Below are 23,809 nucleotides of genomic sequence, written 5' to 3' on the forward strand. Positions count from 1 at the left end.
GTGGGACTAGAACTCCTCATCTCCTGGCGTTTGGCTCAGAGTCACCCAGGCAGCTTCCATAACTAGGTTCAGGACTAAAACTCCCCATCTCCACTGTTTCAAGCCTGGTCCCTTTGCTGCTAGACCGAACTGTCAATCCATCCTTAAAGCTAAAGGAACGTGAGAGAAACTTCAGAACTAAAGAAGTTCTTTTTTTTTTTTTTTTTTTTGTCCACACAGGCGTGGAGAATTTGCACAAGACGGATCGCAGAACCCAGTCGCGCAAGCACCCAGTATGCCAGGCGGTTTTGCAAGTCAGGATAGAACAACTCCGCCGGGCGACCCGCGTTTCGCTCGCCGTTATTGAAGATTTTTTCCCCTCCCTTTTCCATCACAACTCTTTGGCCACTCTGTGGAATTTTGCTCCCCTGGTTATGGCCTTGAACTGTTGTTGCTGAAACAGAAGCCCACCACAGTAGCTTGCAGATGATGTGAACTTAACCGTGGTTTTTTTTTTTTTCTCTCTGTGTGTGTATGTGTGTTTCCTCCCCTTCCCGGCTCTGGGTTCTTACCGGGACACCATTCAGTTGTTTCGCAGGAAACATTCCATTTTCCACAAATAATAAATCTTACTGTATTGAGCTGATGGGAAAATCTTTGGGGCAGATTGGGGGAGCCGATAAACTCGAATAACCTTATCCGTGTTTTCCGTGAAAATAAAATTTTCCGTGAAGGATGGGTGAATACAGGTAGTCCTTGACTTACAACTACAATGGAGCCGGAAATTTCTGTCACTACGCAAGATGTTAAGTGAGTTTTGCCCCGTTTTACGACCTACCTTGCCACATTTGTTAAGGGAATCACTGCAGTTTGTTAAGATTAGTCACAGTTCTTAAGTGGATCTGGCATCCCCAATGACTTTGTTTAGTTAGAAGGTCGCAAAAGCCAAGCCTCTGAATTTTGAGCATGTGACGGTGGCGATGCTGCAACGGTTGTAAGTGTAAAAAAAAAATGGTCTTAAGTCACTTTTTTCAATGTTTTTGTAACTTCAAATGGTTGCAAGTTGAGGACTATCTGTATTCGGTTTGGCCAGCGTTCAATCTTCCTTTGGCATGCTGGATAAGCTGCTTAGGTGTTAGTGAGTGGGCACCGTACCCAGAAAAAAAAAAAGATAAAAAATTTACAGTTTGAAAGGGAATGGGGAAAAAGCAAAAGGCAAGATTGATTTGGGGGGGCGGGGGGGGGCGTGTTTCTTAAACTTGGCAATTTTAAAGTGGGTGGACTTCAACTCCCAGAATACCCTAGTCAGGGTGCTTTACCATGTATGGACTTCAACTCCCAGAATTCTCCTGGCAGCATGTTTCAAGGTGGGTTGACATAAACTTCCAGAATTCCTAAACTGACATGTTTTAAGATGCGTGGACTTCAACTCCCAGAATTCCCCAGCCAGCTTCCTTTAAGACAGGCGGACTTCAACTCCCAGAATTCCCCAGCTGGCATGCTGGGAGTTGAAGTCCACCCATCTTAAAGTGGGCAGGTTTGAAAATTAACGTTCTTTCAAAAAGCAGAACGAGAAGCCCAGCCTGCTACAAAGAGAAGCCTTTGCTTCCAGCGATGTCCTCATTTGAAGGATCCCCCTGAAGTCCTCAGGGGTCACGTCGGAAAGAAAATTGAGTGGCTGAAACAGACAGAGGAGGTTGCCTGCAGAAGAAAAAGAACAAAGCGTTTAGAAACTTGACTGGGTGGCAAGGAAGCACCTCACCAATTTGAATGGGTGCCTTTTTGCAATTGTGGAAAGACAGTTGGAACTTCAGAAGTCATCTAGTCCAACCCCCTCGGTTTGATGCTTGGCCTGTAGGTCCAGACAGCGTAGACCCGATCCAGATCCCATTTATTAAGCTGCAGGGATGGGAATCTGAGAAATTAACCTTGTCTGTTTACAGCTACCACTTTTGCCCCCTGGAACACCAGTTATTGCTGCCATATTGATTTTTTTGACCTCCCCATGGTCATCTAATCGAAGATATCTCCCCCTCCCGCACAAGCCACGTTTAAAAAAAAGCTCTGAACCCCTGATTCTCCCCCCAGGCCCTGGTTTAGAGCAGCAGCCCCCAACCCTTTGGACACCAGGAACGGTTCCGTGGAGAGACGTTTTTCCATGGACTAGAGGAGGCGTGGTTTCACATGCTGCCTGCATCCCACGGATGGGGCTTCGCTTGTTGGCGTGGCCCGGTTTCTGGCATGCTGTATGCCAGTATATGGACTGGGCATTGGGGACTCCTTATTTAGAGCAGGGATCTCCAACCGTGGCAACTTTGTGGACTTCAGCTCCCAGAATTCCTCAGCCAGCTTTGCTTGTGGACTTCAGCTCCCAGAATTCCCCAGCCAGCTTTGCTTGTGGACTTCAGCTCCCAGAATTCCTCAGCCAGCTTTGCTTGTGGACTTCAGCTCCCAGAATTCCTCAGCCAGCTTTGCTTGTGGACTTCAGCTCCCAGAATTCCTCAGCCAGCTTTGCTTGTGGACTTCAGCTCCCAGAATTCCTCAGCCAGCTTTGCTTGTGGACTTCAGCTCCCAGAATTCCCCAGCCAGCTTTGCTTGTGGACTTCAGCTCCCAGAATTCTGGGAGCTGAAGTCCACAAGCCTTAAAGTTGCCAAGGTTGGAGACCCTGGTGTAGAGTATTTATCCACATCCTATGTGCTTTATCGTCAATTTTAATGATATCTTTTATCCTGATGTACGGGTGGTACTTTTGTAAAAATGCATTATACGGTTGCATTTATGGTGTTTGGCACCCAAATCATTGTAGAGTTAGTCAACCTTACAAATTTCTTAAGCAAGTAGAAATATAAGAACTTAAAGCCAGGATGGTACCCCTGAGAGCATCAAGACCAACCCCTTTCTCTGCTTAGAGGTTAGTTTAGGAACTCTGATAGTTGTCCAACTGCAGTTTGAATGCAACCAGTCAGCATCTCTCTGGGGCTTTGCATTGTCCGACAGCTCTTTGTGAGAGGTTTTTTTCTAATATCCCTCCTGGTGACTTAAATCCCTTACAGGTAGTCCTCGATTTACAACCGTTCCATTTAGTAACCGTTCGGAGTTACAATGGCACTGAAAAAAGTGCCTTATGACTGTTTTCCACACACGGCTGTTGCAGCATCCCTGTGGTCACGTGATCAACATTCAGACCCCCCCCCTCCCCTGGCAGTTCATATTTATGACGATTGCAGTGTCCCGGTGTCTTGTGATCCTCTTTTTGTGACCTTCTGACAAGCAAAGTCAACGTGAAAGCTAGATTCACTTAACTGGGTGACTAACTTAACAACTGCAGTGATTTGACGTGACAATTGCGGCAAGAAAGGTCGTAAAATGGGGTAAAGTTCGCTTAACTGCTGTCTCGCTTAGCAACAGAAAATTTGGGGCTCAGTTGCGAGCACTACCTGTATTGCTTGGCCTTCCCTCTTGAGATTATTTTTTCTCAAAATTAAACCTTCCCATTTTCTCTTCTTCTAAATTTCCTGATTGTCCTTTCCGTCTATTTAACGTTCTGAAGAATCTGAAGATTATTCCGATTATTTTTTAACTGGGAAGAATTAAGACTCAACGACTACGAATTGCTAGATCTCTGCTGTTCTATTATTTTTTTAAAATTAGTGTGGAACAAGCTACCATAGATCATAAAAAAGCAGAATATGCAGCAGTTAAAATATGAGTCTCGGCTGACCAAAATTAAGACTAAACCTTCCTGAGGTTGGTGGTGGTTGAATTTGGGAATTTTTGCATTAAAATAGATGTCCTGCCATTAAACAATGCTTTTCTCCTTCTGAAACGCCCAATGAATCTACTTTCAGTTGCAAAATGCAAAATCTGAGATTGGATGACCTCATCTCTGCTTTTCAACGTCTCTCATTGGTCGGCGTCTCAACTCCTGCGATTCTTTAACCAGCCACCAGATGGCAGTAGGGATTAACCAATGGAGCCTCTTGCTTTCCTCCCCCCCCTTTTTTTTTTGCCCCTAAATCAACTTTAATTTTTCTTTTCTTTTTCTTTTTGGAATGTATAGAATAATTTAATTCTCTCCACCTCCAGTCAATTTGCAACCTAAGCTACTTCAGGGGGCCTCGGTGAGATGGGAGGCCTAGAAGTCTAATAATAAATAAATGAAATAAAATGTATGACCGAAAACGTCCCCATTCAAAAATGCTTTTTTTTAAAAAAGGATGATGAATGTCAAGTATCACCTAAATTCCACAATTCCTTTTCTCTGGTCACAGAAGAAGTAAAAAAAATGTTTTTTTTCTCTCAATCTTTTTCCTTGTTATATTAAACATTTACATTCTGTTGGCTCCTTTTAGAGGTTTTGAGGCGCTTCATGCATCTCATCCTCACAAGAACCCTGCGAGGTGGGACACTATCCTGTTTCCCCTATATATAGATTCCTGCTTCAACTGGCAGAAGAACGGAGAAAAATCCATTTTTTAGGTACCATTTTCCTAATAATCCAGCTTTGATTCTCTATGATGATGTTTCTAGTTTGAATGAGCAGTGGATTTTAGTTGATTTAAACCAGTGTTTCTCAACCTTGGCCACTTTAAAAAGTGTGGACTTCAATTCCCAGAATTCCCTAGCCCAGCATAGCTGATTGGGGAATTCTGGGAGCTGAAGTCCAAACCTCAGCATAGTTGACTGGGGAATTCTGGGAGCTGAAGTTCACACCTCAGCATGGCTGACTGGGGAATTATGGGAGCTGAAGTCCACACCTCAGCATGGCTGACTGGGGAATTCTGGGGGGCTGAAGTCCACACCTCAGCATGGCTGACTGGGGAATTCTGGGGGCTGAACTCCACACCTCAGCATTGACTGGGGAATTCTGGGGGCTGAAGTCCACACCTCAGCATGGCTGACTGGGGAATTCTGGGGGCTGAAGTCCACACCTCAGCATGGCTGACTGGGGAATTCTGGGGGCTGAAATCCACACCTCAGCATGGCTGACTGGGGAATTCTGGGGGCTGAAGTCCACACCTCAGCATAGCTGACTGGGGAATTCTGGGAGCTGAAGTCCATACCTCTTAAAAGCTGCCATGGTTGAAAATTCCAAAATGGTGCAAATCCACATCTAAAGCCTCCCAAAGCTCTGTCAGCAATTCTCTGATCCAGAGAATAACACACACACAGACTGGTTCACACAACATGTTGTCGGCAATGTCCCCAAGGGAGTCAATCTGATAAAAGCAACATTCAACTCCCATAATTCTCCTGCTAGCATTTGTGGACTTCAACTCCCATAATTCCCCAGCCAGCGTGGCAAAGGTTGAGTAATAATTGCCTACATAATTAGTGGAAAGGAAAAGGAGTCATAATTGGGCATTTCCAAGCTGGCTGGGAACTTCTGATCATGTTTTTATTGAAGTTTTAAAATACGGAGATAATAAACTAATACAAACGAAGAAAAACATATAAAGGAGAAAAAGTGAAAAAAGAGGGGAAAATGGGGGAGGGGAAAAGAGAAATATATATTCAATAAAAAAAGAATTAAAAAATGAAATTACTTCCTTCTTTGTCAAAACAAGTACAAATATTTTCAATATCTCAACACCATGTCTAATATTTCAACCAAAATCTATCTCATATCTCATTTTTATCTATTGGCAAATAATAAAGCTTCAATTTTCAATCTTAATCAGCAAAAGTCCATTAATTTCTGTCAGAAATAATCACGTTTCTCTAGCTTTCTCTCTCTCCATCCATCCATCCATCTATCTGAATATTTCTGATACTTCTTAATGAACTTTTGCTGATTAAGATTGAAAGCTGAAGCTTTATTATATAAACTTTGAACAAGCAAATCAATTTCATATTTCTTTTTCCTTTTGCACAATGCCCTCTCATTTTCTCTAAAAATGCACAGGAAAAAAAATTGTCTTTAACGAAGTATAACTTCTCCAAAAAATCTTATTTCCAGCCAATCTGACTTCTTAGTCCCTTTGAAAATTTTCCAAAATCAACATTCTAATCATCCTTAATTCCAAGTAGGAAAAGTTTTTTTTAAAGTCTTAAACTTGCATAAATCTTCTTTTGCTGCTGCTGCTGGTTGAAGGAAAATCGCCCAGTGTAATAAAATTTGTCCTTCTGGAGGTTCTTAATGTCTTAAAAACACAATTTACACGGTATTTCAAATAAAAGTGATTAAGTGAGGAAATCGGGGAATTCAGTGTCCTTTTGAAACACTCTGAACCAGCTTGAGCAAAACTGTCTCTCCCAGAGCTCTAAAATATACAAAAATCCCCGTTTTTAGAGTCTGGATACAGGAAACATCTGTAAAGAGCACTCTGGGCCCATCTCAAGTCCTCATCTTTATCCAGAGAGGAATTCAGTTCCTTCCCACTGTGATTGTCAGCTCCACGAAAAGCAAAGCTGTCTTAAGTAATATTGTACTGCAAACTAAGGCATACAAAACCTTTGCTAGACCAATTCTCAAATACAGCTCATGTCCTTGGAACCTGCACTGCATATCAGACATTAATACAATTGAGCGAGTCCAGAGGTATTTCACAAGAAGAGTCCTCCACTCCTCTGCCTTATGCCACCAGGCTTGAAATTTTGGGTTTAGACAATTTAGAGCTACGCCGCCTTTGGTCTGACCTAAGCGTAGTACACAAAATTATCTGCTACAACGTCCTACCTGTCAATGACTACTTCAGCTTCAACTGCAATAATACACGAGCGCACAATAGATACAAACTCAAGGTAAAACGCTCCAAACTCGATTGCAGAAAATACGATTTCAGCAACAGAGTGGTCAATGCCTGGAATGCACTACCTGACTCTGTGGTTTCTTCCCCAAACTCCCTGTTGTAGCTCCGTTACTGGAGCCTGTGTCATCGTCAAGAGAGGACTCAGAGAGTGAAGGGGAGGAGTTGGCAAGGCCTCCCTCTCCAGGACCCTCCTCTCTGGCAATGCCTTCGGTGTCCGCCGAAGGGCAAGAGATAGGGCCAGGGCCAAGCACCTCCACGCAGCCACAGATGGACAGTGATGAGGGTAATGAGTCTTGGCTGGACCCACGCCAGCGTCGCAGAGATAAGCGCGTGCAACAGAAGAAAGGGCATGCCCGAGATTAGGCTGAGTCACTGGACCACACCCCACAGGATATAAAAGGGAGCATGGTGGCCAGTCAAACCTTGTGACGAACAAAGCTGAAAGCTTCCACGCCATTCTGCATTGCCGGACTTTTGCTTTAAGACTTGACGGGATTATCTCTGGACTTGATTGTAATTATTGAGCTGCTTTCCTTTGATGTATCGGAAGTGGGGAGAAGTTATCTCTCCTCTTTGTAAATAATAAACTCTTGGCAGGCAGCCACTAGGTTGTTGCCAAGTTCCGTTATCATAAGGAAAAGGATTTTGCCGGCTGGTTTGGTCTTTAGCTCCTGAACGTCTGTTGGTGTGTCTGCGTGGGGTTGGGGACAGAACACCCCCAAAACTTTAACCTTAAGACTGTCCACTGTTGACCTCACCCCATTCCTAAGAGGTCTGTAAGGGGTGTGCATAAGTGCACCAGCGTGCCTACCGTCCCTGTCCTACTGTCCCCATTTATTCGTATCCATTTCCTGTATTCGTAATCATATTTATACGTATATCTGTTATATTACACGTGTTTGACAAAATAAAATAAATAAAAAATAAAATAAAAATAAATAGTCCACCATTCCTTCCCTGGAAGTACTGACTGGGGAATTCTGGGAATTGAAGTCCGCACATCTTAAAGTTGCCAAAGTTGAGAAACACTAATGTGGAGAAATTAAAGAAAAATAAAACGAAGGCCATCTGTAGATACGGACTCCCTTGATTGCTTATACAGCTAGTTCTCGACCACAATTGAGCCCCCAATTTCCATTGCCTAAGCGAGAGAGTTGTTGAGTGAGTTCAGTCTCATTTTATGACTTTCCTTGCCACAGTTGCTAAGCAAATTGCTGTAGTTCTTCAATTTAGTAACACGTTATTAAGTGAATCTAGCTTCCCCATTGATTTTGCTTCTCAGAAGGTCGCAAAAGGGGTGAAATCACGTCAGAATCCAGCAGGTTCTGACAGGTTCTGGAGAACCGGTAGCGGAAATTTTTAGTAGTTCGGAGAACTGGCAAATACCACCTCTGGCTGGCCCCAGAGTGGGGTGGGAATGGAGATTTTGCAGTATCCTTCCCCCTGGAGTGGGGTGGGAATGGAGATTTTGCAGTATCCTTCCCCTGCCACGCCCACCAAGCCACACCACGCCCACCAAGCCACACCCACAGAACCAGGTAGTAAAAAAATTGTATTTCACCACTGGATCACATGATCCCGGGACACTGCAACCGTCATAAATATGAGCCAGTTGGTTTTTTTTTTTGATCACCTGACCATGGGGATGTCGCCATGGTCGTAAGTTTGAAAAACGGTCGTAAGTCCCTTTTTTTTCCAGTGGCGTTGCAGCTTGGAAAGGTCTCTAAATGAACTGTTGTAGAACTACCTGTAACCTGTTTTAAAGTACAGGATTTTTTAAAAATTTATGGGTGGGTTTTTAAAAATAAGGGTGGAAAGGTGTTTTCGTTTTGTTATTCGGTTCTTTTCAAGCTTTTTTTTTTAACACGGCCATGTTGGAAAAGCTGTTGCAAGACATCCTAAATCTGCAAATAGGCCAAGCTTTGGCATAAACGTGCTTAGCATAACATGGGAAGGAACAGAGCGAAGAAATTTATAGGGACTCCTGTTTGGCTTCCCTTCAATACGTATTTCTGAGTAGGCTTGCAGAGAAGGGTTTTTTTTTTTTTTTTGGAGTGGTGTGTATGTGTGACTGTCTCTTTGCTTGTTTATCTCCCCTATTTCTAAACAGCCTTTCAGATCCACCGTCTTGCCAGAGCCGCCGACGGTAGTCGCAGCAAACACAACAGCGTGTTTAAACCTTTCCTTTGTTGCCATCAAGTACTGCTTGCAGACAGTTGAAAAGAAGCCAGCGACGGGGAAATGCCACTAAAATGCAAGAACAGCCTGAGCACGGCTGAAGCGCCAGGAAAGCAAAGGGAGGCGGCTGCATTAAACAGAAAAACAGAAAAAGTCTCTCTCTCTCTCTCTCTCTCTCTCTCTGTGGGAGGAGCCAGCAAGTCAGGGAGGTGGGGCTTGCATGCCAGGGGGAGGGACTTCAAAAATTTTAGCAAGGGGTTGTCTGCCTGGTTGCTGAATGGGCATGGCCATGGTGGGAGTGGCCTAATTGGTCTCCTCGGGCTCCAGAGGCTTTTCTCAAGCCTCTGGGAAGGCGAAAATGGCCTCCCCAGGCTCCGGAGGCCCTTCCGGTAGGCCCACTTTTCGCCCTCCCCAAGCCTCCGCGCGTGCCTGCACTCATTTGTGATCTTATTTTGGAGGGGGGTGCAGACCTGGCAGGTATTACAGAGACCTGGTTGGGCCACGAGGTGGGGGGTTCCCTCATTGAAATGTGCCCACCAGGTTTCTGTGCATTTCACCAGCCAAGGGCTCAGGGGAGGGGTGGGGGAGTGATGGCGATTATTAGGGAAAGTCTTAGTCCGAGGGAGACCACTGTTCCTCAGATAGCCGGATGTGAGTCCCTCCTCGTGAAGTGGGGCCGTGGGAGGCAAATGGATTTGCTGACTACGTACCTGGCTCCCTGCCACATGGCAGCGACCCTGCCCGAGCTGCTCGACGTTATTGCCGGGGTGGTGGTTGATACCCCCAGACTTATTATCATGGGGGATTTCAACCTGCCATCTGCAGGTGAGGTGTCAGAGGTGGCTCGGGAGTTCATGGCTTCCATGGCGGCCATCGACCTGACCCAATTAGTTCAGGGCTCCACTCACACAGGGGACACACTCTGGACTTGATTTTTGTCTCTGGTCAGTGGTTGAATGTTCTCGGTAGAGGGGATTTAGACATTAAACCCTTGTCATGGACAGATCATTCTCTTCTTTGCTTGGACTTTCCTGCTGCTTCCCCCCGCCGCAGGGAGACGGAGCCAATTAAATGGTTCCGTCCCAGGCACCTGATGGATCCCAAAAGGTTCCTGACGGAGCTTGGGCCATTTCCTGAGACCCTGGCACACGACTCCAACTGGTCCAGAATGGGGCGCAACTCGTTGTGCCCACGTGACACCCCTCCTGCGCGAGCTGCACTGGCTCCCAGTGGTCTTCCGGGTGCGATTCAAGGTGTTGGTTACCACCTTTAAAGCGCTCCATGGCATTGGACCTGGATACCTTCGAAACCGTCTTCTGCCACCAGTAGCCTCCCACCGGCCAGTCCGCTCCCACAGAGAGGGTCTCCTCAGGGTGCCATCGGCCAAATTATGTCGGCTGGCGACACCCAGGGAGAGGGCCTTCTCTGTGGGAGCCCCTGCCCTTTGGAATGAACTGCCCCCAGAAATTCGTAAAATCTCTGATCTCCGTGTATTTCGCTGTGCCCTCAAAACCTTGTTGTTCCGCCAGGCTGGGCTATCAATGTAAAGATTTTAATTGGTTTTAAATGGGATTTTAAATTTGGGGTTTTATAAATTGGGCCTATTATTTAATAATTTTAATTATTTTTAAATTTTGTCTGTCTTTGTGCTTTTAATCAGGCTGCACACCGCCCTGAGTCCTTCGGGAATAAGGGCGGTATAGAAATAAAATTAATAATAATAATAATAATAATTACATCCAAAACGGGCCGTGTGGGGACTCCTGGGAGGGGCGGGGTGGGGTGGGTGGGGCCAGCCAGGAGTGGGATTTGGGGGTTCTCTGAATTGCACCGAATCTTAGCTAGAGGTTCGCTCGAACCCCTGCGAACCCCCAGCAGCCCACCCTTAGAAGGGACCTGACCGATTGAAAAGGTGGAGCTTGCTTATATAAATACACGTAGTCCTCGACTTCCGACCACACTTGAGCCCAAATGTTATGTTGCTGAGTGAAACATTTCTTTAAGGGAGTTTTGCCCCATTTTACGACCTTTCTTGCCACAGTTGTTAAGTGAATCACCTTCAATTGATAAGTTAGTAACCTGGTTGTTAAGTGAATCTGGCTTCCCCATTGACTTTGCTTGTCAGAAGGTCGCAAAAGGGGATCACGTGATCTTGGGATACCGCAACGGTCATAAATACAAACCAGTTGCCAAGCGTCTGAATTTTGATCACATGATTATGGGGATGCTGCAAAGGTCGTAACTGTGAACAACATTCATTAGTCACATTTTTCAGTGCCGTTTTAACTTTGAATGGTCACTAGATGAACTGTTGTAAGTAGAGGACTATCTGTATAGCTAGTCCTCATCTTACAACCATTCGTTTAGAGACTGTTTGAAGTTACAAAAAAAAGTGACTTACAACCATTTTCACACTTACGACCGTTGCAGCATCCCACGAGATCAAAATTCAGATGCTTGGCAACTGCTTCGTATTTATGACCAGTGTCCTGGAGTCAGCTGATCATCTTTTGCGAACTTGTGACGAGCAAAGTCAAACGGGGGAACCCTATCCATTTAACCGCCGTGGGACTAACTTAACATTCGCAGTGATTCGCTTAACAACCGCGGCAAGAAAGGTCGTAAAGTGAGCCAAAACTCCCTTTTACAACTGTCTCGCTTAGCATCAGAAATCTTGAGCTCAGTTGCGGTCGTAAGTCGAGGACGGGCCTGTATTGAAGATATGTCTCCTACAGTTCCTCATAGCTAACGTAGCAACTACTCTGGTGGTTGTTGTGGAACAATGCTTCCGCCCCTCCATCTCTCCTATTCCCTAGCTTTAAATCTGGAATATTTTCCTGCGGAGCAGATGCTTCCTCCCTCAGCCCTGCTTCCCCCAATTACCGCACTTCCGAAGGTTTGACCTAACGTTCATTATTTTTAGTCTTCGATACCAAAGGGATTCGAAATCAAAAATCTCACTTGAAGGTCTGCCAAGCTTCTCGGGCTGAGCAAAGCGCATCTTGGCTTCCGTCTCTTGCAAGATTTCGCTCTCCTAGAGCCGGCAGGGGCTCTAAGGATCATCTAGTCCAGGGGGTCCCCAACCTTTCGGACCTCAGGGACCACTAAATTCATCCTTTTAAATCCCACGGACCACTAATACGATCTGCCTAATGACTGGATGGGCGGGCGTGGCCAGGTGGTCATGTGACTGGGTGGGCGTGGCCAGCATGATGTCACTCACGTCGAGGGGCGCCTCGACGGCCTCTACTCGCCCGTCCCAGCCACTCCTCACCTGCCCACCTGGGTTCCTTAGGGCCCCAACAGGAAGCAGTTGTTGGAGCTAAGCAGCCACCACGAGAAAGAGTTGGCAAAACAGCTGGCTCAGTTTAAATTGGATCTGGCCGAAAAGGAGGCTCAGCAGAAGCACCTCACTGAGGACTAGGAGCATAGGCTTTTCCAAGCAGAGGGAAGACCTGCGGGAGTGCAAGGCCAGGTACTGGCGCCTGGAGGCTCAGCGGGCTGAAAGTCAGCCAGTTCCATGCCATGAGGCAGTCCCACTGGAACGAGGCCCTCCAGCTCTTTGCCAACAGCGGCACTTCCCTCCAGCCTTTGCCCAAAAACCCCTTACCAGGAGACTGAAACAGACCCCAAGTCGGAATTTCTGCCCCCCTCCAACCCGCACAAAAAGACCCCAAAGGGGGAGACTCTTTGCAGCAACACAAACGTTCATTGCACATTGCCGGCCCAGGGGCCGTAGTTTGAGGACCCCTGATTTAGTGCAATATTAAAAATGCAATTTTTTTGTTCCCTCCTGCACCAACCTGGCAGGCAAAACAGGGCACGGGGGTGCCATGCGAGCCTCCCCCCCGTGCACCCCGTTCCCCTGCACATGCACACACATGTCCCCCACATGCACCCCACCCCATGCCCATGCGTGGCAGAGACCCGAAAACCAGCTGGCCGCCAGGAGGTGTGCGCATATGTGCAGTGCAGCTGGGCTGGGGCGACGGCTGGCGTGCCTGCAGAAAGAGTTCTGCGTGTTCAACAATGGCGGAGTTTCTGATGTGAAAAACGGCCCTATGTTATTTTTTCCCCAGTGCCGTTGTAAATTCAAACGGTCACTAAATGAACCATTGTAAGTCAAGGACAACCTGTATGTAGACATCTCTCTCTGGTTTTCTGTTTTTTTTTCCTGCTGAACACAAATATTTCAAGGCTGTAGCGCTCAGTTGTATCTTTTTTATTGGCCGTCACGGATGCCGGATCCTGTGAACTTACTTAATGCAAGGTGGGGGTAAGACTAAATGACCTCTAAAATCCCACCAAATGTTGAAAAGCTTATGATTTTAAGCTCCCCATCTGTCTGGCAGGCGAGTCTTAAAAATTGCAGTTTCGGGTTATCGTGAGCATAAGAAAGGGCTTAAGATCCCAGAGGGAGGTTCTCTCTTGGCTACCCTCCTTTCTCACAACAACAGATCCCTCCGATTAACCTGCATGAACCAGCAGGACGCTTCGGCCTCCATCTTTTGTTTCGATCCAAAAAAAAAAGGAATCTCTGGGAATCAAAGGATGGGAGTTGACAAATGCCGGAATGAAAACCTTTGCCTTTTTTTTTTATATGTCCTTCACGCCGTTCTTCATGCATTTTTGTCTCCAGGCGTTTGCTCGTCTTAGTTGCTCTTCTTTGCACTTTTTCCAAAGTCTCAACATCATTTTTGTAATGTGGGGACCAAAACTGGATGCAGTTATTCCAGGTGTGGCCTTACTCAGTGGTGGGATTCAAATAATTTTAACAACCGGTTCTCTGCCCTAATGATTTCTTCCAACAACCAGTTCACCAAACTGCTCAGAAAGTTAACAACCGGTTCTCCCGAAGTGGTGCGAATTGGCTGAATCCCACCACTAAGGTCTTACTAAGGATTTATATAGCGGTACTAAGACTTCACCCGATTTTGATTCTGTGCCTCTGTTTATACAACCAAGGATTGCATTAGCTTTTTTGACTGCTGTCGCACATGGCTGGCTCATGTTGTGTGATCTTCCACTAGGACCCCAAAGTCCCTTTCACATTTATTATTTTTGAGCCAGGTTTCGCCTTGTACCTTTGGTTTTTACTGCCCAGGTGTAAAACCTAGCTTTTTGAATAGAGTAGAGTAGAGTAGAGTGGTGTGGAGTGGAGTGGAGTGGAATAGAATAGAAAAAGAATAGAATAGAATAGAATAGAATAGAATAGAATAGAATAGAATAGAATAGAATAGAATAGAATAACAGAGTTGGGAGGGACCTTGGAGGTCTTCTAGTCCAACCCCTTGCTTAGGCAGGAAACCCTACACCACGTCAGACAAATGGTTGTCCAATCTCTTCTTAAAAACGTCCAGTGTTGGAGCATTCGCAACTTCTGGAGGCAAGTTGTTCCACTGATTAATTGTTCTCACTGTCAGGAAATTTCTCCTTAGTTCTCAGTTGCTTCTCTCCTTGATTAGTTTCCACCCATTGTTTCTTGTCCTGCCTTCAGGACAAGAAGAACGGTTGCAGGAATTAAGTATGTCTAGTTTGATGAAAAGAAGGACTTGAGGTGACATGATATCAGTCTTCCAATATCTCAGGGGCTGCCACAAAGAAGAGGGAGTCAAGCTATTTTCCAGAGCATCTGGCAGTGGTGGGATTCTATCGGTTTGGACTGGTTCGGGTGAACTGTTAGCTCTGACTTTCAGCTGTGAGCGAACCGGTTCGCTCCGATTTCGAACTGGGCCCGCCCGCCCACCCCTGCATTATACTCACCTATATTTCCGTTTCCGAAGCCCAGCTGATCAGCGCGGCAGAATGGATTGCTGCGCTTCAGCTGTTATCCTTGCCGGCAGCAATGCGGAAGGTGAGTTTTCTCCAAACTGTGCATGTGCGCGCTTAGCGAACCGTTTGTTAAACCAGTAGGATCCCACCAGTGGTGAAATCTAAAATTTGTTACTACCGGTTCTGTGGGCATGGCTTGGTGGTGGTGGTGGGTAATGTGACTGGGTGGGCGTGGCCAATTTTTTTTCTTTTAAAACCATTTTTTCTACAATCTCTTCAGTGAAGAGGTTGAAAAAAAAATGCTTTCAAAAGGCTCTGACGATCCCAGCTGAGTTGCCTGATCGGCAGAGGCTTTTATTTCTTTTAAATGCCTCTGACGATCAGGCAACTCAGCTGGGATCATCAGAGGCTTTTAAAAGCATTTTAAAAAATGCTTTTAAAAGCCTTTGACGATCCCAGCTGAGCCGCGCGATCATCAGAGGCTTTTTTTTTAAAAAGCATTTTTTCGGCCAAAGAGGTTGTAGAAAAAATGCTTTTAACAGTTAAAAAAAAAGCCTCTGATGATTGTGAGGCTCAGCTGGGCATGGTGGGGGGCAGGGATTTTTGCTACCAGTTCTCCACCCACCTCCATCACTACCGGATCGGGTGATCCGATCCGAACTGGGAGCATTTCACCCCTGGATCCCATCCACCCCTGACCTGAAGGCAAAACAAGAAGCAATGGATGGAAACTAACCAAGGAGAGAAGCAACCTAGAAATAAGGGGAAATTTCCTGACAGTGAGAACAATTAGCCAGTGGAACGACTTGCCTCCAGAAGTTGTAAATGCTCCATCTCTGGAAGGTTTTGAAGAAGAGACTGGGCAGCCATTTATCAAGGATGGAATAAAGTCTCCTGCTTGAGCAGAGGGTTGGGCTAGATAACCTCCAAGGTCCCTTCCAATTCTGTCATTCTGTGAAATCACTGTTGATAATAAGGTTGGGAAAGGAGGGAGGAAAGGAAGAAAGGGTCGTTCGCCTACCCTTCCATCCCCCACCAGCAGCCTGACCGTCGATTCCACCTGCCCCAAATAAATAAAATCCACTTTGGACTGTCTTAAGATTTCCTGAGTGCAAAATTCCTTCTGGGGTTCTTGAGAAGCTTATCGGCTTGGATGCCGGAGAATAAACTAAGCTGGAGTCGTTTGACGTAGATTTCCGAAGGCGGCTTGCCGAGAAGATGAAATTTTTATTTCTTCTTGCCAATTTGCAACTCGTTGGCCTCGGAAGGGAAGGAAGATTAATCACAATTTCGCCTCCCTCCCGCTCTAACCTGGTATGGCGTCTTCCAGATGTTTGGGGATTACCGGGCACAGAACGCCCACCAAGCAGGACCAGGCAGAGTCTATGTTTTCTTCCTAATCCTCGTTTGCAGCTGTCTCCCAGCTTTTGGGGAGGCATAACGGCCTCACACAGGGCAAAACTGCACGGCGTAGCTTCGCTTTGCAAATCGCCAGTTCCACCCGCTTTGCGGGAGAAATTCCTTTTTCTCCTGCTTATTTTCAACCTGTGGATACACAGTCACCTTTTTAAAAAATATTGGAAGTTAAATGCATGGAGCAGTGTTGACGAACCTTTGCGGCACCAAGTGCCGAAACGGGAGCATGCGCGGGTGTTGGAAATGAATTCAACCAACAAGCATGGGTTGATGAAAACAAAGAGATTTTATTAAAAGAAAATAATAAAAGCTACTTTGCAAAATAGGGTGGGTATATCCCAGCAGATCTCAACAGAGGAGTTTAAACCAGGAAGCCACATCTAAAATTTCAAAAGCATTACATTTTATAGTTCCCTATCCTGACGGCCCATTTCCCTCCTCCTTTGGACTTATTGGACAGGTCCTCCGGGGTTTCAACTAATTCAAGATGCCTCAAAGGAATACATTATCTCTCTCTTTGTTTTCTCAGATTACTTTCTCTTCAGCACCTCCCGTACCTCTCTGTACCTGTCCATTGCACATCTACATAGCATCTCTCAGTTTTAAGGAATGTCTCCATGCACCCTCAGCAGGCCCCTCTCTTATGCCAAAGAACAGAATAATGCCCACATGTCCTTCTCCAAGCATATGCACCATAGACATGGGAGAAAAGTTCCACAAAGCATATATTGTAAAATTCAGTCATATTTAGATCTTAATGCAGGAAGGATACAATTGATTTCATACATATGTTTTTACAGAGGTACATGTATTATAAATGCTTAACAAATAAATGTTTAAATGGAAAATACTTTTGTAGCAGCATAACATATATTGTACAATAGAATAACAAGTTTCTATTCAATTATTACTATTCCCTTCGTTACTATTTTATTTTTGAATTCCCTAATATCCTATATGGGAGGGTGGGGAAGTGCTGGAAACCGGAAGAGCAGTTCCCTGGGGTGCACACATGCACCGGGAAGCTGAACTTCCCATTTCTGGTGGGTGCATGTGCACCGATCACCTGGTCCTCCAGTTTCTGGTGCACATGTGTGTGCGAAGACCAGCTGGCCAGTGCATATGTGCATGCTGGAAACTCAGTGCTCTTCTGGTTTCCGGCAGTCCCACACGCGGAAAGACTATGCATGCTGGAACCCTGAAGAGCAACGGGAGACGGCTGGTGTGCCCGGAGAGATGGCTCTGTGTGCCACTTCTGGCACGTGTGCCATAGGTTCGCCATCACGGGCATAGAGTATAAGAACAATGATGGCTAACCTTTTTTTTCTCGGGTGCCGAAAGCACACTCATGTGTGCGACAGTGCCTGCACGCGAGCCCACACCCATAATGCAATGCCTCCCATGTGCCCTGCCCCCCTTCCGCATGCATGCGCCTCCCCATGTTTCCCTGCCCCCCTGCACATGCGTGTGTGACTCCCCCACCCCCCGCTGTCCCCCTCTCCACACATGCATGTGTCCCCTGGCCTATTTTTGGTCCCTGGAGGCCATGTGGAGGCCTGTTAGGTCCAAAATGTGGCGGGGGGGCACACGCCACATCCCCCTGACCCCCTGTGCATTTATTTATTTATTTATTTATTTATTTATTTATTTATTTATTTATTTATTTATTTATTTATTTATTTATTTATACTTATATGCCGCCCTTCTCCTGAGGGACTCAGGGCGGCTTACAGAAGTTAAGACAATGAAAGCAATAAAAAATAACTACATAAGCGATGTCAGCACTTCAACCTGCATTTACTCTAGTGCTGACATAAGAAGGAGAAGAGGGGGCAGCTGGCAAGAGGACGCTTGACATTTCACCTACTTATTTTCCCTGAAGATAATATCCCCTAGGAGATGAGATGGGAGGGGGGACATTCCTGGGAGCTGAAGTAGTAGATATGGGGAGAGTGATTTGGAAGAAGGCCAATGAGACGCAGAGAATTGGGGAACGGAAAGGGAAGGTTTGGGGTCAGGAAGTCAGAGTTGGCTACGCCACGATCGGGGGCAGATTGTCGTGCTTAATAAAATGAAAGATTTCTTCAAAGACTCTCTGTTTGGAAATGCAATTTATTTTATTCGAGACGATATCGAAACCTGACAAGCAATTCAGTCCCTCCCCGTTGCACATGCGCTCGTGTCTCTGCAGACCAGTCAGTTGGCTGGCGGGAGGCATGTGCACATATGCAGTGGAGCTGACCTAGGGCGACGGCTCGCGTGCCCTCAGAGCGTGCCACCTGTGGCACCCGTGCCATAGGTTCGCCATCATGGGTATAGAACATAGAAGACCCTATACCAGAGGTGTCAAACTCAAGGCCTGCGGGCCGGATCCGGTGTGAGGGGTGGTGTCAGACTTTCAGTAGAGAGCTGGCTTTCTGCCATGGCTTCGGAACCTTGCCGCCACTCCGTCCAAACATCTGGCAGGGAGCTGGAGGGCTGGAGGTTTGCCAGTTTGGCTTGGAAAGTTGTGAGTCTTGTCCGTCTGTCAGACTTCGATGCTATCTCAAAATAAATGCATTTCCAAACTGCCAATCTTTAAGGAAATCTTCTCTTTATTTGAGTACAGCAACCGGATCATGACTCGTGCGGACAAGACTGACCTTTTGCCCCCCAATCCCTCCCTTTCCGATCCCCAATTCTCTGCTTCTCATTCCAAGTCATTCTCCTGACTTCTTGTCTCGTCATTTCACAGGAATGTCCCCCCGCCTTCCCTTCCATGGAGACCGAGCTTCAAAGGGATTTAGCAGGCAAAAGTCCAGGGCTTATCTTCCTTTCTATGTCAGCGGTAAGACACTGACAGGTGGTTAGATTTGGCCCACCGGGCTGGCCTAAAAACAGCAAAGGACCGGCCCATGGTGCACTCTGCTAGCGAAAATGGAGCTCGGGGGGTGGGGGGCTGCGTGCAGCCACCTTGTACCACTTTTTGGGCTGCGACGGTCTCCTGCAGCCCTCTGCCAGTGAAAATGGAGCTTGGGGGGGTGGAGGGGGAAACTGTGTGCGGCGTTCCTTTTTTTGCTGGCAGAGGGCTAGCAAAACAAAGTAAAAACAAAACAAAAGAAGAAATTTGAGCATGCAAGAGGGGACAGGAAAAGAGAAAGGGAAAGAAGGAAAGAAAAAGAAGGAAAGATGGGAAGAGAGCAAAGAAGGAGAGATAAAGAAAGAGGGAAAGGAAGAAGAAAGAGGAATGAAGAGGGAAGGAAAAAGAAAAGGAAGGAAGGAAGGAAGGAAGGAAGGAAGGAAGGAAGGAAGGAAGGAAGGAAGATTATAATGAGAGAGGGGGCCCTCCGATGTCAAACACAACCCTGATGCGGCCCTGAAAGAAATTGAGTTTGACTCCCCTGCCCTCTACCATTTCAGACAAATGGTTGTCCAATCTTTTCTTAAAAACTTCCAGTGTTGGAGCATTTAATTTTTTTTTTTTTAATTTGATTTATATGCCGCCCTTCTCCGGAGACTCAGGGCAGCTTACAATGTGCTCAGCAGTTTACAACTTCTGGTGGCAAGTTGTTCCACGGATTAATTGCTCAGTCAGAAAATTTCTCCTTAGTTCTAGATTGCTTCTCTCCTTAGTTTCCATCCGTTGCTTCTTAACAGAATAAGAGAATAACAGAGTTGGAAGGGACCTTGGAGGTCTTCTATTCCAACCCCCTGCTCGAGCAGGAGAGCCTATACCCGTGATGGCGAACCTATGGCACGCGTGACACAGGTGGCATGTGGAGCCATATCTGTGGGCACGCAAGCGTTGCCTAGCTCAGCTCCAGCACGCATTCGCGTGCCAACCAGCTGATTTTCGGGCCTTTCAGTCCCACAGGAAGTGGGGAAATGGGCTGTTTCCAGCTTCCGGATGGCCTCCAGTGGGGGTGGGGAAGGCCGTTTTCGCCCTCCCCAGGCTCCTAGAAAGGCTCTGGAGCCTGGGGAGTGCGAAAAACGGACTACCAGGCCCATCGTGCCATTGTGTGCCAAAAGCGGGGGGGGGAAGCGCTGGGGGTCACGCACGCATGCGCGGGGGGTGCAAGGCGCAGGGGTGCATTGAATTATGGGTTTGGGCACACAGATGCGCTCCTCCTGCTTTTGGCACGTGACGGCAAAATGGTTAGCCATCACTGGCCTATACTACAGTATTATGACAAGCGAAGTCAACGGGGGACGCCAGATTCGCTTAACAACCGTGTTACTAACTTAACATCTACAGCGATTCACTTAACAACTGTGGCGAGAAAGGTCGCAAAACGGGACACCGCTGACTTAAGAACCGTCCTGTTTAAAAATGGAAATTTTGAGCTCAGTCGTGGTCATAAATCAAGGATGATCTGTACGGGGAGTCCTCAATTTTCAACCAGAATTGGGATTTGACTGTCCACTGTTAAGCAAGGCTTAACAATGCTGGGTGGGAAGCCAATCCCAGGTCTGCAGGTGCAGCAAATGTGACAAATACGAGCCAGTTGCCGAGTGCCAATATTTTGATCACGTGATGATGGGGATGCTGCGACGGTCGTAAGTACGAGGAGTGATCGTCAGTCACATTTTTTCGGTGCTATCGTAATTTCAAAGGTCGCTAAATGGATGTTTGTAAGTCAAGGACTATCGGTAAATGTGAATTCCTTCTTCTTGTTTGAAAATACAGTAGTCCTCGACTTACAACAGTTCATTTAGTGACTGTTCAAAGTTACAACGGCGCTGAAAAAAATGACTTGTGACCCGTTTTTCATACTTACGACTGTTGCAGCCATCCCCATGGTCATGTGATCAAAATTTGTACGCTTCGCAACCGACTCACATTTATTTATTTATTTATTTATTTATTTATTTATTTATTTATTTATTTATTTATTTATTATATTTCTATACCGCCTTTCTCCCGTAGGACTCAAGGCGGTGTACAGTCAAGAAAAATATAGATACACAAACATCATAAAATTGCTAATTAAAATTATTACTTAGTTTGGTCAATTAAATAAAACCCAGAATTAGATAACATTTTAAAAAATCATTCACATGTTCATATGTTTAGCCCCACATATTTATGACGGCGACAGTGTCCCAAGGTTACGCGATCCCCTTTTGTGACCAGCAAAGTCAATGAGGGAAGCCAGATTCACTTAACAACCATACTCACTTAACAACTGCGGTGAATTCCCTTAACCGCTGTGGCAAGAAAGGGGGCAAAATGGGGGCACAACTCACTTAACAAATTTCTCGCCAAGCAATGTAAATTTTGGACTCAAATTGCAGTCGTAAGTCGAGGACTCCCTGTGAGGGGAAAAAAAAATCAAATCAAATAAACTTTTTTTCCTTTGCAAGACAACAGACTGCCCGAGCCTTAAAATCCTAAGCTTGCTGGTAGGATGATTTTAATTCACAGCTCTTACAAATAGAATGAGCTTATGACGTTTGAAATCTCTCTTTATTTTACAGTCTTTCTGCTTTAAATCTGTTTTTATCTCCAGAAGAGGGTTTTAAAGATGATTAAGGAGAAAAGATCTTTTCTCCATACAATGTTGTAATAGGAAATCTTAAGAGGATTGGGGCAGGATTGGATTCGGCGGCTACGTCGACGCTATTCTGAAATTCTTTGAGGCTGACAATGCGCTTAAAGCCGGACAATTAAAGAGCTCTAATTTGGACGCGGTTAGTTTTAACTACCTCCCTTCCGCCCTTTGGCACGTTGTTGTGCGAATGCAGTACTTTACATGAGTTCCAGTGGTGGGATTCAAATAATTTAACTACCGATTCTCCCGAACCGGCTGAATCCCACCACTGATGAATTCAGGATCCAGTGGTAGACTTTACAGCCATATACATATAGCCATATACTCATTATAATGAGCCGAGATGGCGCAGTGGTTAGAGTGCAGTACTGCAGCTACTTCAGCTGACTGCTAGTTCAGCAGATCAGCGGATCAAATCTCACCGGCTCAAGGTTGACTCAGCCTTCCATCCTTCCGAGGTGGGTAAAATGAGGACCCAGATCGTTAGGGGGCAATATGCTATTTAGCATACTGTCTTTGGTGTAAGCCGCCCAGAGTCCTCGGAGAGTGGAAGGCATACAAATATGACAAATAAATAAATATACAGTAGTGGCCAAAATTGTGGAAACCTTTTGGAAAAAGTCTATTTTTGAGGTTTGATGGCTAATAATAACACCACTTTTTTGGGGGGGAGTAATACCATAAAATTATATTATCAATGGAAAGACAATTTAATCAAGAATGTTAATGCAACGAAGTTTGTTCAATTATCTGTGTTCTGTGAAAAGTTACAGCCAAATAACCAGAAAAAGGTAGCACAATTTGCTTAGGTTGATATCAGGTAGCTTTCCTTCATCAGATTTGCTTAACGACAGTGTGAATTGCTGTGATTGTCTTAGCAGCTGTGGCACAAAAGATTGTTAAATCGGGCGTGGCTCACTTAACAACCCCTTTTGTTTAACAAGGGAAATTCTTGACCCAATTGTGATCATAAGTTGAGGACTGCCTGTAGCTAACCATATAGCTAAACAACTTGTTAAAATTTTGGTTTTTATGTTTGCATATCATGCAAAAATGAGTTTTATTTCTGGGTGTGGATGAGATGTGGGACCCCAGTCCTGTGAGCCAGGATAATGTTTCTTAACCTCGGCAACTTTAAGATGTGTGGACTTCAACTCCCAGAATTACCTAGCCATCGTGCTGACTGGGGAATTCTGGGAGAAGAAGTCTACAAATGGGGAATTCAGGGAATTAAAAATTAACAAATTCTGGCTGAGAAATTCTGGGAGTTGAAGTCCACAAATGCTGGTTGAGGAATTCTGGGATTTGAAGTCCACAAATGCTGCCTGGAAATTCTGGGAATTAAAAATCCTCAAATGTTGTCTGGGGAATTCTGGGAGTTGAAATCCACAAATACTACCTGGGGAATTCTGGGTGTTGAAGTCCACACATCCTGCCTAGGGAATTCTGGGAGTTGAAGTCCACAAATGCTGCCGGGAAATTCTGGGAATGAAAAATCCACAATGCTGGCTGAGGAATTCTGGGATTTGAAGTCCACAAATGCTGGCTGGAAATTCTGGGAATTAAAAATTCACAAATGCTGCCTGGGGAATTCTGGGAGTTGAAGCCCACCCATCTTAAAGTAGCCAAGGTTGAGAAACACTACTCAGCATCACCATATATATTTATGCAGGAAGTGAGGGCAACTAAAGGGGGCTTGTCTCCAATATGCTAGGCTAGGGGACTTGTGGAAAAGAAGAGAAATATTGGAGACAAATATATATGGTAATTTGTCTCCAATATTTCCCTCCTTTTCCACAAATCCCCCACCCCGGCATTCCCTAATCCTACAAACCCCCTTAAGTTTCCCTCACATTCTGCATCTGCATCCACAACATCCTACACATCTTGGTTGATTGAATCATTGGTTCTTTCTGTTCTCTTGGGGCTCAGCTTGTTGTAAGAACTCAATCCTTTGGTAGCTTCTGGGTGTTTTGGTTTTTTTTGCAATTGCTGAAATTAAAGCAGGGGTCTCCAACCTTGGCAACTTTATGACTTGTGGACTTCAACTCCCAAAATTCCTCAGCCAGCATTTGTGGACTTCAACTCCCAGAATTCCCCAGTCAGCATTTGTGGATTTTTAATTCCCAGAATTCCCCAGTCAGCATTTGTGGACTTCAAATCACAGAATTCCCCAGACA

The 23,809-nt window shown here is 45.7% G+C and overlaps 1 protein-coding gene across 3 annotated transcripts in view; it reads left to right on the top strand.

The window, feature by feature from the left end:
- Positions 1-9,032, top strand: part of LOC139317461 (scaffold attachment factor B1-like) — a 56,967-nt gene extending 47,935 nt beyond the window's left edge. For 2 of the 3 annotated variants that reach the window (XM_070944529.1, XM_070944537.1), the window contains one exon: positions 220-620. In XM_070944529.1, the coding sequence (XP_070800630.1) occupies positions 220-346 (127 nt within the window). In that variant the 3' untranslated portion in view covers positions 347-620. Of the gene's footprint in view, positions 1-219; positions 621-8,842 lie in introns of those variants that run through there. The other variant, XM_070944532.1, reaches the window with a different exon arrangement.
- The last annotated feature ends 14,777 nt before the right edge of the window (positions 9,033-23,809 follow it).

The sequence above is a fragment of the Pituophis catenifer genome, unplaced genomic scaffold (genome assembly GCF_029215685.1).
Source record: "Pituophis catenifer annectens isolate HBS135680 unplaced genomic scaffold, rPitCat1.0.hap2 SCAF_1, whole genome shotgun sequence".
Taxonomy (NCBI): domain Eukaryota; kingdom Metazoa; phylum Chordata; class Lepidosauria; order Squamata; family Colubridae; genus Pituophis; species Pituophis catenifer.